Here is a 20,530-nt window from a genome sequence, read left to right on the forward strand (position 1 = left end):
TATTCATAGAGACATAAATGAGTATCATTCTAATTTCCCTGAGATCCAAAAAAAAAGGTGGTGAACACAGTGAAATTGTTAGAAATTATTCGAGTCTTGATTAAATCTTGATTAAAATCCTGACAGACAGGCACACTGCAGCAGCAATAAACAGATTGTGTTGATGCATTCTTTGTTCAGGACTTCTGGGAAGTGATATTTCATTATTCTCCTTTCTGGCTGCTTTGCAAGAGAGCTCTTGGTGACCTAGAGTAACACACTCCAGGGGCAGGACATTGTAATGGCTCACCTGGATGACATTATCTTCAGGTTAGGGGCTCCTTCCTCATTTCCCAGCTCTTCAGGTCACAGAGGTGACCATGACCTCTTATTGCTATATTAACTGGAGTTTAGATCCTGAAATCTGCCACAATATGATACTGGTGCTGGAGTAACTACTGGCATGATTTGCCAGCCCTCCAAACACAGAACTCAAGCTGAAATCAATGCACTTCAGGGCTTGATGAGTTTAAGAGCAGGTCCTATAACATCATAAATGAGAAGAATTGTAGGTTAGAAGTCCTCATCCTTCCCTGAAAATAAATAGAGAGTTAAATCTTCTGTTGACATTTTCCATCATGACCTCATCTTACCCCTTCCTCATTATAAAAATGCTGGAGTCTGAGCACAGCAGCAGCAGAACTGAAAAAGCTGTGTCTTGTCTACGGTGAGCACATTGACAGCCAGTGTAAGACAATAGAACATAAACATTAATGTAAAACTAAGTGAAATCATTTATTTCCAAATATTACTTATCTTTTCACTCCAACGTGTACCTTGCAGGCCTACTACGCAGTGTTCCTGAACCGAGGTCGGCTGGAAGTGCACGTGTCCACTGGGATCCGGGATCCGCACAGGATCACTGTCAGGCCCGAGGCTGGCGAGTTCCACGACGGCAGAGCACATTCCATCCGGATAGAGCGAGCTGGAGGGTAACAAACACCCACAAGTGCTGCAGGCCACACAGCACAGCTAATCCAACAAAGCAAATGTGTTCATGGCTTTGGCAGTCCGTGTAAATGCTTCTTCTGAGACAAAAAGTTTCATTCCATCATTATCCAGAAATTCTTAGAAATAAGTTTCTGACTGTCATTATTGTTCTGAAGAGCTGGTTTACATGCTTTTGTAGGCTGCCAGCCTGCTTCTCCAGACTTGTGTTTGCCTGAAATGGCATCTTTAATCTTCTGATTCTTTGCAAATATATTTTATAAAGGGATCTGTGGGTGCGAAATTCTGCCGTGGTGCAGTAAATCTCCTTTTCAGGACATATAGAAAATATCATTTTCCAAGGGTTCAAACTGCAACAGCACAGCAGCCTGTAGCCTTTTTGAGATGCCATGTGCTAGACACAGTGGTGCCCAGCTAAATGTGGCAAAACAATGAAAACACAGTCCCACTTTTCTTATTGGAAAAGCCATCACAGACCTTCTCAGACCATGTTGTTTTACACTGAATTTCACTCGAATTCCTTTGCCCTTTTTCAGACATTTTAAAACTTTAATTTACACTTCACCATTCAGAAAGTGATTAGAAACAGCACTACTCTAGTGTGTAGGACTCAGGCAGTCAATAATATTTGTGGCCTGGAATAGCCCTTGTTCCAAGCAGGGTTTATTATGGACATTTGAACAAATGTGTACATTCTCTACAAACATTTGTTGGATTAGTGCACTATGCACAATGTTCTGTGTTGTTAAAAGAAATTAGGAAGAAGATGTGACATCCAGCATGTTACAAAAGGCACTTATCCACTTCACCCTCTTACCCCCACAACAATGAAGCTTTCTTGACCAGCCATTCCTGTCTAGTCCCCGGGTGCCCTTCGGTCCTCTCTGCAGTTTGCTTTCCTTTCTGTATAATTTTCTGACTGAATTTCTATTGTATTGCTAAAAAACCTCTCACAAATAATGTTCCAGTCAGTAAGACTCCTCTACTTCGATGACTAGGTCAAAGTCAAACTGTAAATGCTTTGGGAAAAAATAGTTTTTTAGGAAATGGATGACTGCAATTTGTGATACATTTTGTGTCACTGTGACAGAACACAAATATGCAGATGATAATAAAAAGCTCTAAGCAACAAAGTAAATTATTTTATGCAGTGCTGTAGCCAGTACAGTTAGCTTGACCTTATGAGGGTGCATATGAGAGTACATCAAGGCAAAATTGCTGTACAATGCCATCCAGTGATGGTGCTTGTTCAGATGAGACCTCTGTGTTTTCGAAGTAGCTTTGTTACAAAACAAATGCCTGTACTCTGAAGTTTTTGTAGACTGAAATGTATATGAAAAGATATAAATTATGATTAACTCTTCCTCTGTTCATTATGATCTCAAGCTTTATTTTTTTAATGTTTTCTGTGAAAACTCTGCAGAGAGATAATTGTCCGTATAATTATGAAAAATTATATTGTTGATGACTAATGTACATCATTGCAGCCTGATTTTGGGTCAAATCAGCTTGGACCCAAAATGCTTATGATGATTAGCCTTGGCTAAAACGCAGCAGCAAAAAGGATAACTTGAGTCTTCACAATCTGACTTCCCTACACTTCCTCTGAAGGCAGAGAAGGGAAATGTCCTCTCTGGGACACTTCATGGAACCTAAATTAGTCTTTTTCTCTGAACTGCCTCCAGAGAAATCTCCCTCCTTCTGTTTCCACTGCCAAAGGGACTGGTAGATATCATAGGTATTGTCCTGAAAGATAAGTCTTTTAATAACTGCTTTCTCTAACCCTTTGAAAAATTAATCACATTTCTTGCTCTGCAGCTTTCCAAACTAAATTAATTCATCCAAAACTATGAGGAAACTGGACAATTTAGACATAGTACAGCACTTAAATAATTCAGGTGCTTAAGTCACTGTCCGTTTCTGTCTAGGATGTGTGTAAATAACAAAGCCAAGCATTTTGTATTTGAAAACAGGTCTCTTTTCAATAAGCATTTTCAATATGAAGTTGCTTGCATTCGTAATTATAGTTAAGAAAGAATATCAGAGTTCAATATAATTTTGCAGTTGACAAAAGGGAATTTATTTGCCAGAGACTGATTAGTCAGGCAGTGGTGCTGCAGAGGCTCCTACCTTCCCCTCTTCAGCCTTAACAGTAACCATGGGACTGCTTTGTCTTTTGCTTGTGCCATGTGAAATACCCATTGGAATGAATTATAGCACCTGTATTGGTACATTGTGAACAATCAGCAGTTTTCCTCCTCTGCCACCTCCCCCAGAAGAGGCTATGAGATCTTTAAAAAGTGTGCTGTATGTCTGCCATTGATCCTGCAGTCAGAGCAGTCTGGTTGTGCCCCGGCAAGAAGATAATAAGGAAATAGGGAGTACAAACAAAATGTGACCCCGTGCTGTTCCCATCCTGCTGAGCTCTAGATGATTATATCTACCATCACAGTACAGCCAGCTCAGCCCTTACTGTGTCTGTATTGCCTCACCACAAACCACTTCTTCTTATGCTGCCACAGTCTGACATTATCACCCCTCCACAGCACAGTTTTGCCAGGCTCTGTCAAACAGCTACCAAGGAGGCACAGCAGCTGCTGAAACCCTTCTAGTGCATTTAATGTGAGCTGCCAATTACATAATTTGAGTTGCTCATTGTTACAGCTGGTGTAGGAGTAAATGGGGCTTGCAAGGGGGTGATTTCAATGCAAGCAATAACCAGTGTAAAATATATATTTCTTTGCTTTCATATCTTTTCCATAGGATGTTCAGTGTTCAAGTCGATGAAGACAAAGTCCAGACTCAGAGGTTGCCATCAGACCTGCCCATCTCTGTTAAGAAACTCTTTGTAGGGGGTACATCTTCTCAGTTTCACACTGCACCTCTCAGAAGCATACCACCATTTGAGGGCTGTATATGGAATCTTGTCATTAATGCCACGTAAGTCTCAATGATGCCAAAAAACTGTCCAGTTAATGAAATCTGGTTGAACTGCCTTGGAAAGTTTATTGTTGCAACTAATCATACTAGCAGCAAATCCTAGAATATGATCTGTTTTCTTTATATGCTATTCCTTTTTTTTTTCGTCTACAGTATATGCTCCATGGGCTATGCAATTAATGAGCTGTTTTACAGACAAGCCAACACTGTCTGTTTATCCATGAAATCACAGAATTTCAGCAGTAACACAGCAGTAAGATGTACATCAGCGATAGGTATTTATGGTGTACTATAACACTTTATTTTAGGTAAGGGTGACTTCCAAGAGAAGTCAAAATTCTGAGAACCACCATGGGAATCAATTTACTTTGTGGAAAGTGCAGTAATCTGGAAGGAGCATTTGAGTAAAAGGAAAGGCAATGGTGAATAAAATAAGACCTCTATAAAAACTTTCCGTCTAAATCTTTCTTTCACATATCTGATGTACCTAAATTAGGATTTTATTGCTCCACATCAGAGTAAATGGCTTCTCTGTAATACCATTGAATAGGCCGGTGAAGTTTGCCAAAGAGGATGCCTGTCTCTCTGCACTGACTGTAGGAAGAAAAGCCAATGGTCACTATCACCTCTAGTTTAAGTGTCTTGCTTCTGTAGCTGTACCTACCTGTACAGGGCAGGATGAGTCCTGGCTTTTGTGTCCTGTGAAGTGAAATTACACTGCAGCATATAGTTGTTCTTTATAAATGAGTGATATAAAGGCAGATAAAATAATAACAGACATTGCTCTTCTTGTGTGTTCTCAGCCCCATGGACTTTGCTCAGCCCGTGTCCTTTGAAAATGCGGATATTGGCCGATGTCCCACACTGGAACCAGAAGCTAGGCCAACTGAGGATGAAGATAAACCAACTCGTGCAACAGTTCTGGTCCAACCTGAACCAGACACTAATGGGGAGAGAGAAGGGCCAAGAATCCCCCCTGCTTCTCCTTCTCCAACACCATCTCTATCATCAGCACTTGTAAGTTTAAATCACTTCAGTCAGATAGAGTCTGAAAAGTTTCTTTTCCCAGGCAGAATTGAAAAGCTATTCATCAAGAATAATGAAACACTTTGCCAAAAAAATAGTGACAATTCAACATGATACTGTAAAGGAACACCATGTTGCAGGTCAGTAAAACCTGCAGATAAGGGAAAACTGGCTGATATCATTTGCTTGGATTATCACAACAGTAATTTAAAGAACTATATAGTTTTAGAAATATCTTTGGCTTGCATGCTTAGCCATAAACCCTTACACTTCAGGGTGTAAGCCAAGCAATATTTGTTTGGGGTTGGAAGGGAAATTTTCCCATGGGAAATCCATTTCACTATGATATTTCTTGTGCTGGTCTCTGATGCACATGATAGCAGTTGTGTCAATGATGGGTTGAAGAAAAAGATAAACCAGGAGGCCTATTCAATATGGCAATTCCTCCACTGCTATTTTATAACTTCAGTCAGGAGAATTACAAAATGAAACCCCAGTCACTGTTAAATTGAGCTCAACTGTTGTTACCAGAAATAAACAGTAAGGTAGTGACAAGCAGTCTTATACAGCAAAATTTAAGGAAGAACTCCTTGTCTCACAAGTTTAGTAGTTTTATAAGCTGATGGAACATTTTACTGTTCATAAACATATGTTTACACATCTGAATATTAAAATGAATAATACGTACACCAGAAGATGTTTTTGAGGGGAAAATTATTTGTATTTTGTTAGACCTGAATACAACTGACAGGTTTATGCAAGCTATATATAGTTTAGTATGAGTGAGGTTTCAAAATGCTGTGAAAAGACTGCACATTCCCCTGTTAGGAACCTGTTTGCATTACTGGAATGTACACTTCAATAGTAATGAGATGGTTTCGAGAAGAAGCTAAATTCTGTTTGAGATACATGACCACCTTTGTTGGCCAGTATATATGGCACAGCTTTATCTAGAAAGACTTATCAGGTATTATTGAAATCTCCACATCACATGCATGGAAATGGGAGCCTTTGGTTCAAGGTAGGCAAGCTCCATCTCAGTTATTCCCGTGTCCCCAGCCCCACAGTTACAGACTCCAGCCTCCCAATGCTCTGGGCAGCGGCTGTGACTCGTTCCCACAAGGTGGAGTAGTTGTAGCACCAGGGCTCCCATGCAGCTTCTCTGTTTGGAATTCTAAGAAAATTTGCAGTACAGTAAGGCTATTATAGAAAGATAAGGAACCAGGCAACAAGGTAGAAAGGATTATCCAGTTTAATGCTCGCTGTTGTGAAGGAATGCAGTTGTTCTTAGAAACAGATCTGTTGTCCTTAAAAACAAACCACAGAAGAGCATGAAAGAGTAAGTGCATACTTCCAAAGACTATAAACACTAACTTTTAAAATAGCAAAATGGAGAGGAATAGATCTACTCATTAATATCAGAAGCTAGTCCCATTCCAACTCGGTGAGTTTTGTTTATCATGTGTCTAGAGCAGTGATAATTTAAAACAGGAATTCTAAATAAAACACCATTACTCCCCTTCTGCTTTGGAAATAATGAAACTGTTTTAGTATGCTAAAGACTTGAAACTATTTTAAATAAGGCAAGCTTTTGCATAGCTGTTACATTCATATTAGTGAGTTCTTCAAAGCATTTTTAAGGGGACAGTTGCAAAAAACTAACTACAGTCTGGTAAAGAGATAACACTCATATAAGGTGGCACTCACTATACAGAATCTCAGTGCAGAAAGACTGCATATGGAAAATGTACAGCAGAAAAAAGTGTTTTCACGTAGGAGGATTGAATAACTTATATGCTCTATTTGAGTACTTTTAGGACCCTTTTTATCTACATGCACCCATCTGCATGTAAAAGGGGAGGGGAGTTGCGTCGCAAGTGAGGGAAAAACCTACCCTGTACTAAACGCAAGACAAGATCCATAAGTAGGACAGCTGGGAAATACACCAGCCACCAGTCTGCTGCTGCTGCTGCTTTCTGTGAATGCCAGAGTGCTCCTCAACACTGGGTAACTGCTGCTTCTGCCTCACGCTGTTCCCTGCTCCTCAGGGCTCGCTTGCTGCTGACACGAAGAGCGCCAGCCTCCCTTCTGCCTTTGACTCCATGACGGTACTGCCCACTTCTGACCCATGCATTTCTGCCCTCTGTTATTAACAGCATCCAGTGAACTGTGGGGACTGCTGCGGTGCTTTTTCTACTAATTGCTTTCTTTGTAATTACTAATACAGCAAATGAGAATATGGAGAATGTGCGACAGTCCACCAGTGGCCTTTTCTGATCTTCATTTCCACTGCCGTACACACTGAGCTTCTTGACCTACCAATCAAGTCCCTGACATCTTACAAGACTGAAGTAAAATGCAGCTCAAGAGTTCAGTCTCTCATGTAATGTGGGAGATTATTAAGCAGCCAGGACACATTAAGGCCATTACTCAAAAAGCAAAGCTGAGATATTTTAATACAGGCTGGTGACCCGTCCTTAGGGCACAATCTGGTGAAAGCTGTAAAGCTGGCTGTCCTTAGATAAACCAAAAGGAGGCACAAGCTTGTGAATAAAATATGAACTTTTTTAAACATGCTCTACTGGTTTTGTTTTTCCTTTTGCTGACTTTTCATGATGAATGCTTACTATTATAAGTAGTTATTAGCAAACAATCACTGTATGCTATGATTCCAGCCACCATGGTGAGTTGGATACTCTCCCACACTCCTTGCCCTTTCTTACCGTCAACCCTGCTGGAATGAAGAAAAACTGCAGTGTTTACTGGTGCTGGGGAGCAGCTTGTGTTAGGGTCAGACCCTTTACTAACATATACCAGCCTAGGATTAAATTTACTGTCAGAATATATCCTTTCACCATGTAAAAGTGTGCCAGAGAAAGGTGTGTGTATGTATTTTCCAATTCTTTCCAGTACCAGTTGTTATTCCCTATCTTTAAATTTTAGCAAGTTCAAATGTAATTTAAGGTATTATATGCATGGTATAGTCATTAGCTTAGTTGTTAGACTTCTAGATAAGCCTGTAAAGCTTAAAATAATTCAAAATTTTACTCTGAATTATGGGAATATGATTTGTTTTTTCTTTTTGATGATCACTGGAAGAATGGTATTATACATTCATAACCCTGCTTGGTTCTGGTGATTTTTCCCTGTTTTTTCCCTCCATTGCATTTTGATGTATCAATTGTTCTTGTCATAATGCATGGTGTTCTACTCTGTCATATTCAAACCAGAGCATTTATTATGCAAAACTATATTTTAGAGGCGTTCTATACCGTTGTGAAGATCTTTGTGATGTGTGAAAGCAAAAAATATTACTGAAAAACTGAGTGAGAGAGGGAAATAAATTTCCTCCTTGCAGCTGAAATCTGAGGGCTAAAGTCACTCATGACATTTTCAAACTATTTCAGAGAAAGAACTCTGTCAGCAAGCCACTGCACCTTGTGCTTTGCAAGCCCCTGCTGAGTCAGGGCTCAAATAAGAGACTGTCACCAATCCAAAATGATAGTAGCCGCAGTGCTTAAAAACAGAGCTTGCAGCTATCAAAGTTTGTTTCTTTCCCAGCAGGATTGTCCAATATTTTGTTGAGTTAGATCCTATGAGTAGTTTCCTCACAAAACTCTCAGCGGGAGGCAAAAGCCAGACATGAGTAGAAGCTGGTAATTACCATGGTCTCACATTGCCCCAGACACTCCTATACAAGAGCTTTAGGTCCAGAGATTAAAAGACCTCGTGAAATTAAAACGAGAAAATTATAGTGGGCAGAAGATATTTTACCTTGCATTGTTGCACCACTTGAAGATTAACCGAAGTGGAATGACAGGGAGGGGTTTGTTTCTTTACAAGCTGGATAATGTCTCTACATTAGACAGCTGGGGGATTTCAGCAGCTGTTACATCTATCCATCAGTTATTCAGATTCCCTGATTGTTTGTGGGGGCCTTCCAACTGCACAGGGGGAAACAACAGCACATTAAGCAAAGAATACAGTTGTAAAACAATATAAAGACGTAAAATGAAGGACTCATTGACAGCTGCAGGATCTGAAACTACTTTTAACTCATTATTTTTAAGGTGACTGGAATTTCAAGTTTACAACAAAGCATCCCTTTAAAACTTAAATCTTGTTTCATTTCTGTAAGAGAGCCATCCTACTGTGTAAAACTCAGTTATGTGAGCTAGGAGTACACTGAACTGCCTGGAAATCACTTAAGACTCTTGTAAAGGTCCACTGGTGAAAGCATGAAAGCAGCAATGTTCATATATTACTTTTATTTGCTTTTACAGCTATCTTAATGAGCTCTGCTTTTATACCAAGTTCCTGTCAGACTGGTTTATAACTTCAGCTGGTGTGATGAGACATCAGCCCACTGGAATATTGCAGGGCCAGTCTCTAGAGTAGGTACAGTAGTCTCAGTCCTGAGCAGCTGGGAGACTCCCAGCACATGCACAGCTGAGACACACACAAAATATGAAGTTTGCATGATTGCTGTGTATTTTGCAGGATTCCTGTGCTGCTGACACAGAACCAGCTATTTTAGAAGGGGGCAAGCAGTTTGGTCTTTCAAGGAATAGCCACATTGCAGTTGCATTTGATGACACCAAAGTGAAAAACAGGTATGTTGTTTGTTTCAGCAATGAGTTTTGATGGAATAGTGTCAAAATAAAATGCCCCTCCTAATTCTCTCAAAGGTATCTCCCAAAACTATGGACATAATCTGAAAAGACCACATGCCAAGACTAATTAATTTCATTAAGCAAACCTAAAAAAGCATTAAGGTATAAAATCTAGGGAATGAAATACCCACCTAAGTAGCTCTCACAGAAACAATTTACCTCTGTTTGTAAAGGTTTGGGCACACACAGATCCCAGACTGATTTCCTAAAAAACAGAGTAATGGAATCAGGTTGTGTAACTGACTTCAAAGATGGCTTTTTCAGAGGAAAGGTTTTTGTTCAGTAACTGTATAATTTCTTTTAATAAGGATTTTGTTTTCCTTTCCTCCAATAGTTAAGATCAATCTTGCACAGTAAAAAGTAACAATGATATTGCTATCCCGAAGTATAACACTATATACATATAGCTGTTGACATGCAAAGGAATTCCATGAACTGTTTATAAAAATGCAGCTTTTTTACTTTTGTCAATGGATTTGTGAAGATAGATTTTGTTAGTTGTTTTTTTTTTTCTTTTGTTCTGCAGGCACATGGTCATTAACAAATGTGCCATGACACATCACTAAGCAATTTTGCTGCTTGTAGTTTCCAAATCCATTAGCCCCATGCTTATTTATCCCTATAAAGATGTTGTACCACATATGCTAATTTTAGAAAACTGGGAATGATCCTGGACTGGTCATTTTCATGCAGTGATTTTTCATTTATATTATCAGCTGCTTTGCAGCTCAGTTTGAGCAAAGTTAGTGATGTGTTGCCAGTGCAACTTTAGCATTAGAAAATCTAAATCATTTCTTCACAGGTTCTTTGCTGTTGAGGAGGTTCTCAACATTACCATTCTGTCCAAGGGGTCATTAGGTTTGCTTAGACACAGCCTCATTTTCTCTTGGGAGAGATCAGAATAAGTGTTTTATATCCTCATTGTAAACTCTTCTGTCTGCATCTTTAAAAGTTTTGCAACCTGTCTTCAGGCAATACAACTCATTAGAAACTCAACATTGCCAGCTGTCACTACAGCTCTCTCCTCTTTGTGAGCATTATGTGTGTGGATGATGGATAACGCTGCTGGAATTTTACAAGTGCTGGGATTTTTTAGCTGCTACAGCTGCAGCTGAGAATTGCATCAGGAAATTCTATGCCAAGATTGTAGTTTTGTATCTCCATAGCAAAGGAGTTAATGAATGCTCACATATCAGGGATCAGATAGGTGTGAAATGTAATTTGCATAAAACCAGATTCTTTTCCTTGAATTCTAATGGCCAAGTAAAATTGGCCGCTAGCAGTATAAAATTTTTTTAGAAAAGACACAAAAAGGTGAAGCAGATGTATTTGCTTAGAGCCTGACTCCAGGTATCTTTTCCATTTTTACTGTTTCCTGTTTGTTTGATTTATAGGCTTACAATTGAATTTGAAGTCCGAACAACAGCTGATTCTGGCTTGCTGTTTTATATGGCCCGCATCAACCACGCTGATTTTGCTACAGTTCAGATAAAGAATGGTCTGCCTTACTTCAGTTATGATCTGGGGAGTGGGAACACCAGCACAATGATTTCCAACAAAATAAATGATGGCCAATGGCACCAGGTATAATAGTGTCTAATTCTAAATTATTCTTTGCAATGGTAAGAGTGAACTTTGTTTTGCCTTGAGATATTTGCAAAATGTAGTCCACACAAGCCAAACTTTACAGCTAGTACTTTCTGGGGAAAAAAGAAAATAATCTAGCAAAAAATTCTGTCAGATGCACTGGTACAGAGAAATTTATCCTTCAGGAAACACATATTTAAAATATGTGCCATGTAGTAAGGAACTACAGAAAATGTTCCTTCTTGCTTAATAGGGCTCGTGTGAGTATCAGCTCATGATGATGGAATGCATCATTAAAACCAGTTTTTTCTACATTAATAATGTCATTGTTAAGGTAGATTGCTGAGAACAAAAGAAAAAAAAGAATAACATGTAAGTAAACCTTCCCTGGATTATTAATTCAGTAGGGAATAAATATGATATTCATGAATTTATTTGGCAGCACCTTCTGTGACTTTATGAGGGAACATTATATGCAATGCCTGTGGCACTTGGATGCTAAGAGAAGGAACGATATCACAGCTATGAAATTTAATATTTACTGGGCCAAGGACAACAGACACACAGTATGTTCATTAGGTGACATGCTGGAAGGCACCATTCAAAACAGAGAAGCAAAGTATACATGTAACTGTGGGTTGAATTTATATGCCATATTTTACATTGAATTTTGTACAGATATTTAGAAATTCATAATCCACATCTCATCCCCAAATGACAAAAAAATCTCATTGCATTTTCTCTTACATTTTATTTGCCTCATCTCCACTCTGTTCTCCAGGAATTTTACTTTCACAAAATGAAAATAAAATTACTTTTACTTTTTACTTTCAGTCATGAACTTTTTGATAATAGCAACTCCTCCTAAACCAAGGTATTTCATAAAGGGAAAAAATGAAGTTGTAGTAATCATTTTTCTCTTTCATATAATGCCTGGAAGCACTGGCAGCAGACCAAGGCCCCATTCTGCTACTCCCTCTGAAGATACAGAAGAGATGCCTTTGCTTCTTTAGCCATTTTCTCTTTATTCTAAGAGAACTAAGTGGAGCATATATTTCTTAATGGAAAACTGTGCTCTTTGGGCATACAGCTTGACACTCCACAAGAGAGGGCCCCTATTTGTAGGTCCTGTTTCTGTAGCAGAGAATGGAAACAAAGTCACAGTTCCCAAAAAGAAGAAAAAAAAAAAAAATTGAGAAGGAGGGAAGGCAACACTTTTATGAAAAGGCCACAGTCTTTGGGTCTGATAAAGCAGGGGCTTCTCCTGAAAATAATCCTTTAGTGACAGCCTTTTCTCCATTTGGAATGATTTAGGTTAAAAACATTTCCATCACTTGGTGCTGTTGCTACCTTGCTCTCTGTTTAGGTCCTCTGAGGGGATGTCTGTTCCCAGTTCCTGTCTCACCCACCTAATCCTCCTTCTGCACAAGGTGTAGTTATCCATCTCATATTTACAGTTGCCTGCAAACACCAAGTTCAGGCCCTCACCTTCAAGCCATCCTTTTCAGTGTTCAGTCATTCCCACTGCATGACAGATATGCTATGAAATTTAATGCTATGACAGGATATGCTGCCACACTGGAGCAGAAGCAGCCATGTTAAAGCAGAGCCAAAAAGTGCTGTTTGTCTCTCTTTGCTATTCTGGTGAGCCAACTACTACGCTGTTTAGGAATCTGCTAACATGCATGATGCATTTTGCATGTATTCATTTTTATGCAGAACCATTATTATACTGAGTTGTAGAGATTTCAATATAAAATTTTACACAGACATTGGCCTAGAATTTCCTCAGCTCTTCAGCAACTGCACTCCCTCCATGCAATTCACAGTCCAATTGTCTGAACAGAAGCCATAATACCAACAGAACATAGTTGGCATTGTATTTACTCTAGCATGAACCATGATCTGAGACATGTCCAAGCTAGTGGAATCATAAACTCAATATTTTCTGCAAACATGTGCTGCTATAAAGATTTGCAACCAGTGCCATAACATTCAGCATTTATTCTGAAGTACCTATCTACTCTCAGTACTTAAAATTGCTGTCTGATTCCAGGAAAAAAAGTACTGTGCTGTCCCTATTATAACATAACAATGAAGCATTTTAAAGGCATCTCAAGTCTTTTCAGTAATTCTAGTAAATCATTTTCATGATGCCTCCTGACCCAGATGCAAGTAAAACACAGTCAGATGTTGGACAAAACCTTGCTCGGGAGATTTGTTCTATAAATATTATCCATAGCTGCTGCTGTGCTACTTCTGTAACCCTTCTTACTACTTTCTTGTGTATTGTTATATATTTTGGATGGTAACTGTAGTTACAATCAGAAAGTGCTTGGTTGTAATTCCTGTAATTACAGGAATTGTAATTGGTTGTGATATCTGTAATTGTATCACATTTTTGTGTCTTTCTAGATAAAAGTAAGTCGAGTGAAGCAAGAAGGAAACCTCATAGTAGATGGTGTTTCTAATGGGACTGTGAGCCCCAAGAAGGCTGATATACTGGATGTTGTAGGAATGCTCTATGTGGGAGGATTGCCCATTAACTACACAACCAGGAGAATTGGTCCGGTAAGCAAATTTGTTTAAGTTATCTCATATGCTTTAAGTGTGTCCTGATTGCTGCAAATGTCTTCCCAGTTTTGTTCTGTCTTGCTTTTCCCTCAGACTGCTCAAGGATATGGAATAAATGGACCTTAGTGGAGGTGAACAACATTCTGTCAGTGGAATGATCTGACTCAGAATCCAATTAACACAGAAACAAACAAAAAAAAGAAATAGCAGAGTTATTAGAGTTATTTACTGTTTTGGAAAAGCAGTAAAGAAAGAAAAAGAAATCTCCATACACTTGCATCCACTTGGATCACTGCATAGCTAGAGTATAGTACCACTTGCCCTTTATCTTGGCTGTAATTAATCTAGCAGCAAATGCTAAGAAACAGTGAAAGGATCTCCTACAAGGAACAGCAAAAGCCAAAATTACCCTGGACAAAGTACCCAGTATACTGCTGCTTACTCTAATAATCCCTTTTGTGTTGCTATTACTAAAAGAGGAGAGAGCCTGTTTTGAAGGAAGGCCATGCAAATTCTATTGTCCTCTTTCTGTTTCCAAATTAAATGTGTGTATATAAATTTATCACTGTTTTAGTTCAAATGCCCAGCTTCCGTGCTAACATGGAAGATGACAGAGAGCCCAGAGAAATAAATATAATTTTGTCCTAAATTTTTTAGGGTTAACTAGGAACACTGTATTCTGTCACTCAGACCATTTACTGTGTCTGTCTGCATGACTCCATGCCAGTCATCTCACTGATGCCCTTCCAACCTCCCAAGATACACCAGTATCAGAATGGGAGAAAAACCTCTTCCATGCTTTCTTTTGCTCTCTGTGAAGATGGGTCTTTCAAAGCACAAGCCAGAATGAATTTAATTACTGTAAAGAACAAATTTGGCATCTGGCATGGCACAATTCAGACACACAAAAATGGAATGTCAGCAGGAGCTATGTCTGGGTTCATCCTTGGTAGGTACAGAGAATCCATGAAGAGCAGGCAAAGTGCAAAACTGGTAAGGAAACAAAACAGTCTCCCAAAGAAGCTGCACATGAGTAAATACCATTATACCAAGATGTTTAGGGAATGGAAAACACCATTTTCCATTTTCCAATGTCCAATACCATTATGGACAGTTCCCTTCTTTCAGTGGACAAAATAAATACAGAATAGGAACTCCTAGATCCTTCTTAAGTCCATGTATTGACTCATGCATAGGGAATGAAGGGGATGAGTAACTACTCTACATATTATAGTTGTATTCCATAAAGACATGTAAGATCATGTTTTTTAGTAAATAATTGATTGTGCCGAGAGCCCAAATTGAGGCAAATCTAAATCATTAGGATTTACCAAGCCAGATCTGAGGCACTGAAAACCAAAAGCAATTCTTTACCCACAACATAGAATTCCTAGCAATATCAATTTATGCTCTTTGAAATATATCTGCAATTTACAGATACTAATCTAAGGAGAAAAATCACACCGTCTCCTTACCTGGTGCTGTTTGCCAGAGGTAATGGAGGGAACCCATGCAGATAAATGGTTCAGTCTGGCAAAAACAATCATGTTAGGTCCTGACAGTCTTGTTTTATTTGAAGTCACAGCTTCATTTAAATCCCAGTACTTTGGGATTTAAATGAAGCTATGACTTCAAATGTGTAAAAACCATGCTTGCCTTCCAGTCATGCTCAGTAAAATACACTGCAGTGTGTAAGACTGTTGGGTTGCAGCTTCATGTAGAGGCTCTGAAGCAAACCAAGTTGAAAGGATGTGTTACCTTAGTCAGGGCTTGCTTCTGTACACACATTAGTCCTTTTAGACAGTAATCTATTATGTAACCATGGTGGGTTGGCTTCCTTTTCAGTGTAGAAGACTAATACCCACCTGTGGAGCTTCAGCAGATGTCATATTTTGAGCACTCAAAACTCTGCTTTCAGCAAAAGAGCTCCTATGACTGTTCCCACACTAAAGTATAACCAGATTTGCTTTTCCATAGGGAAGAGAAAATTGTAAAGTTAGAGAATGTTATCAAATCATCTACAAATCTTGCATTTCTGTGATTTATTCTTGCAGAAAAAGTTTGTTTTGTTTTCTGGCATTTCTCTTTTCTGATAACAAGATTTTTTGATCTGGAGATGACTTACTTAGAAATTACAAAAAGGACTACTTATGAAAAATCTGACAGAAAGCATTGTTCAGCTCAGAACTGAATTTATTCACTGGTATTGCTAAAGTTCTCATGAAAATATTGTACAGGTGTATTTAGCTGTAATAAGCTGTACAATTTCACAGTACATACAGCTTTGATTTACAAGAAAATAAATTCTTGGAAATTCTTTCCAATTACAGGTCAGAATGTTGTTAGAGGGGGTAGTGGGCAGAGTCAAGACTTCTCTCTGCAGGTGTGCCTTTGTCCTTTTTGTATTTGTATGTATTTCTAGGCTGAATTTTATACATTGATGTTTATTTTCCTCCTTTCTACTGCACTGCTTATGAATATATCTTCTTTCTCTTCCTCCAAGTACATGATGTATAATTTTCCTCTGTCTCACTGGTATCAAGGATAGATTTTCCTAACTCTTTAAGTCAAAGATCAAAGCCTCTGTCTGAATCTGAGAACCGAAATGCAGCTTATGCTGACCTTGGAGAGAAGAAGGGAGGGCGGGTTCTGGAGGAGATGCCAGTGGCTTTCAGAGGTCCCGCTGGGATGCCCTGCTCACACCCAGAAAAACCCCTGTCCCAGGGAGATTGTGGGTAATCAAACCTCTGTTCTAAGTGTGCCCAGCACAGGAGCCAAGCTGGAGCTGCAGTTTGCTGCCCTGCACTGGGGCCTCCATGGACATGAGCACATTCCCTGCCTCCACCTGCCTCTCTGGCCAGATGAGTGGCCCTCATCACTGCGGTCATCAGACTGTGTGCAGTCAATTATGTCAGCCTTCACACAGGGGCTTTGTTCATTTTAGCAGGGATGTTACCTAGTCAATTAAAAAGGCAAAGTATAGGCCATTAAATTCCTGCATTGCTGATGTAATTTGCTATGTTTCATTATGTGGTGTATTATTTTATGTCCTTTCCAGTAAGCCAAATAGATGTGACTCAGATCATATCCCTGAAAAGTAATGTAATTCATCTTCAGTATGATTAAGAATAGATTCCAATTACAATCAGATATTAAGGATTAGCCATGTAAAATTCAAGTTTTATTCAGCTCCATAAATCCAGCAGAGAAGCAGAGAAAATGCACTCATTGATTGCATGCTTTAGGCTTGCTTCTCATAGTTTTACATTTTGTTTGAAATATTGACTGCAGGTCCTCTATAGCATTGATGGCTGCATCAGGAATTTTAAAATGACAGAATCACCTGTTGACCTGAATAATCCAACTTCCATCTTCAGTGTTGGAAAATGCTTTGTCACTGCACAGAAGGGAACGTACTTTGATGGAACAGGCTTTGCCAAAACAGGTAATGAACAACAATTCTGGTGATAGCCAAAGAACAGAGAAAGGGGAGGTTCTGCTTTCAAAAACTCCCAGTGTTATCTAACTCCTGTTGGCTGGAGGCAAAGTGAGACCAGGACTTCAAACTCTTGCTGATCATTTTTAGTTATCCTGCCTGAGGAGAAACGATGTGACTTCCTAGCAAGGTCTTGCACCAAGAACAATTCCATAAAAGTTATTTACAGGTTTCACATGAAATGGAGTGCATTAACAATGCCAAGTTAGTTACTTTGCCTTACACTCAGCACAATTTGTGTGATGATTATTAGGAATAATGTATTAGATGCTTATATTCCTTTTATTGTGCTTCCCCTTTTCTCTCCAAGTTGGTGCATACAGAGTGGGAACAGATCTGCTCGTGGAATTTGAATTCCGTACAACACGAATGAACGGTGTTCTCCTAGGAGTCAGCAGCCAGAAAATGGATGGGCTAGGCATTGAATTAGTAGGTGGAAAAGTGAGTAGCAAAGCCATTTTGTTTCTTTAAACAATCCTTAGATAGCATTGGTAGTTTAAATGCAAGGTCACTATCCCAATCTCAAGATGTCTTAAACGATAACAGGACTCTCAAAGGAGAGCCACACTTGCAGCTTTCCATACATCTAGAGGATTTTACACTTTTAAAAGATAGTTTAAAAGATTCTGTAATACTTGAGTCTCCTAAAACTACAATCAGGTCTTAAATTAGTGACTACATAAGAAGTTTTGATGAAAAGCTTTGTCATTAATAATGCTGGTTTCTCTTGGATATCTTTTGATTCACAGTCTGGAAAAGCAGTCATTATTCTGTCGCTTTAAAAATTTTCGAGGAGTGTAAAACACCCTAAAACTAAGACCAAAAAAAAAAGAGAAAATTACAACTTAGACAGCAATTTTGCATATTTCCACTTGTGTTAACTCAGTGATAGAACCCAGATCCCAGAGGGACAGCAATCCACATAGGTCTTTGGTGTGTACAGTCAAACCATGTTGACTTTAAAAAAAACAAACAAACTAACAGAAACAACTGAACTGTTTTGAAAACTTGCTGATGCCCATGCTGTGCTTTTCAGGTGATGTTTCACGTTGACAATGGGGCAGGCCGCTTCTCTGCTGTCTATGAGCCTGATGCACCGGGCAGTTTGTGTGATGGGCAGTGGCACAAGGTCCTTGCAAACAAGATCAAACACCGCTTGGAGCTGACTGTGGATGGCAGACAGGTGGAGACCGACAGCCCAAACAGGGCCTCGACCTCCGCAGACACCAACGACCCTCTCTTTGTTGGGGGCTATCCTGGTGAGCATGCAACACACAAATTGTGCTTTACTTAGGCTCCTGTAATGCTGCCTTGGGAATGGCTTAAATGTAAGTAGGGCTAGTATGCAAAACTGATAAGACAGGTTGAGTTTGTATCAGTTGGCATGGATGCTCATTTCTGCATTCAGCTGCATTTCAGAACAAGAAGTTCTGCAACAAGAGACTCTCACAGATACCCCTGCCCCATTTCAAATGTAGGCACTGTCACAGGGGATCAGGCAGATTTTCTGCCTTCTGCTGCTCACACACACACAGCCTTCCTCTAAAAACTTTCTGTTTAGCAATAGCATAATAGTTATGTTGCAGTAGTAACAGCATTTGGCATTTTTAAATTTAACTTAGAAACAGCAAATTTTACCCAAAGAATGTGTATATGCCCTTGAGGGGGCAGGGTAGTGTATGTGTAAATCACCCTGCAAAACCTAAAGAACTGAGTAATAAGAACAAGAGCATGCACAGAGAGGTAAGAAGACTGTCTATTTCTAATTAATGCCTTTGCTTGTGGTCTGCTGGGTTTTAAAGGAAAAAACTCCATAATCTATGTTTCCTAATCAGTATTCTGGAAGCCCTCAAGAGAACTTGTTTTATGCAGAGGTAATTGAACAGTAGCGAGAATTGGACTGAGGTCTGTAGCTGGCTTCATCTTCCACTAAGCTGATAATGAATGCTAGTATTCATCTCTTCATAGACAGTCAATAAATTCTCTAACAGCAGTTTACTTTCTGAAATTACAGTTAATATGTTTGCAAACTACCAGTTTTGTTGCATTTGTAATAAATATTCCCTCTAGCTCACAAACCAAAACAAAAAAGCAGTGCGTATGCTCCAGTGTGTACTGAGGTCAATGGCAAGACACCTCTGAGTGAGTTAATTCCTAAATTATTTTCTGGAAATTGGTTTTTCACTCATTCTAATGTTTGATACAGTGCATCTAAAAAGCCTTCTCTCTCAAGCTTTGGAACATTTGAAAAATTGTCCTTGGTACTGACATATGAGAATTGAACTTGAGTCACAATGAGTATCAATAAAAGCCAACAACATTGTGCCAGAAGGAAAACAGCTTTGTGGCAGCCTTTTTATAACAAAACAAGATTCTAGCATAGGAGCCAGCCCTGAAGAAACAGTGCAGATGGAGTTACTATCTCGCTCTGGACTGCATGTCCAGAGGAGAGACACAAATCACAGTAACAGTGCTATCTGTACGAAACAAACCTACATTTACCTCATGTTGAGGGGTTATTCATGAGTTCAGCCACATGGCAAGTTATAAAATTATTTAATAAACCTACTGCATGTGTAAACACTTCACTTTTCTTTTGCTGCTTAGTCTGGCTCATCCAGGATTTGTTTTAACATTCCCAATACCCAGACAGCCACATCACAAATTAGAAGCACAGTACCATGGGATTTTGTAAAATTAGTATTTGTATTATCCAGTCCCCTTGAAGCTGCATTAATAGAGCAAAACAGTTGTAAATCAGCTAGAATTAACTAATGGAGAATTTTCTATGTAGTGAAAATTTTCACCACCATAGTGTGGACAAGAATACAGATTTCTGGGTACCCATAAAAGCTAGCATTCATCTGCAGGTATTACTCTTCCCCATGCAAGGAGAGACAGATGGATTCAGCCATCTTATCCTCTGTGAAACAAAATAATGCTGTGGCCAGACAGTCTCTACAAGTGTAAAGTTACTTCTGCAACTCACTTGGAAGAACACTGAGAAACAAGTTGAGCCACAAATTTCAAGCAGTTGAGAGAAATATTTCCAGCTTCCCAATCAAACCACCCTCACTTCCATCCCCTCCTTCATTAGTGGAAACAACTACTGGTTTTACCATCAACAAGGGGAAAAAAGAATACTTGAAAACTATCAAAACTAGTCTGTAAATGACATCTGAAATCCATCCTGAGGAACTGGCTTCTTTGTGATGTTTGGACTGAGAATTGTATCCATTTTGGCATA

General features: G+C 39.2%; 1 protein-coding gene across 7 annotated transcripts in view; it reads left to right on the forward strand.

Moving 5' to 3' along the window:
• Nucleotides 1–20,530, forward strand: part of LAMA2 (laminin subunit alpha 2) — a 334,549-nt gene that overhangs the window by 313,413 nt on the left and 606 nt on the right. For all 7 annotated transcript variants that reach the window (XM_064708035.1, XM_064708042.1, XM_064708039.1 and 4 more), the window contains 9 exons: nt 823–971; nt 3,751–3,927; nt 4,731–4,944; nt 9,454–9,566; nt 11,021–11,210; nt 13,629–13,784; nt 17,079–17,232; nt 17,594–17,724; nt 18,320–18,542. In XM_064708035.1, the coding sequence (XP_064564105.1) occupies nt 823–971; nt 3,751–3,927; nt 4,731–4,944; nt 9,454–9,566; nt 11,021–11,210; nt 13,629–13,784; nt 17,079–17,232; nt 17,594–17,724; nt 18,320–18,542 (1,507 nt within the window). The remainder of the gene's footprint in view (nt 1–822; nt 972–3,750; nt 3,928–4,730; nt 4,945–9,453; nt 9,567–11,020; nt 11,211–13,628; nt 13,785–17,078; nt 17,233–17,593; nt 17,725–18,319; nt 18,543–20,530) is intronic.

The sequence above is a fragment of the Zonotrichia leucophrys genome, chromosome 3 (assembly GCF_028769735.1).
Source record: "Zonotrichia leucophrys gambelii isolate GWCS_2022_RI chromosome 3, RI_Zleu_2.0, whole genome shotgun sequence".
Classification (NCBI taxonomy): domain Eukaryota; kingdom Metazoa; phylum Chordata; class Aves; order Passeriformes; family Passerellidae; genus Zonotrichia; species Zonotrichia leucophrys.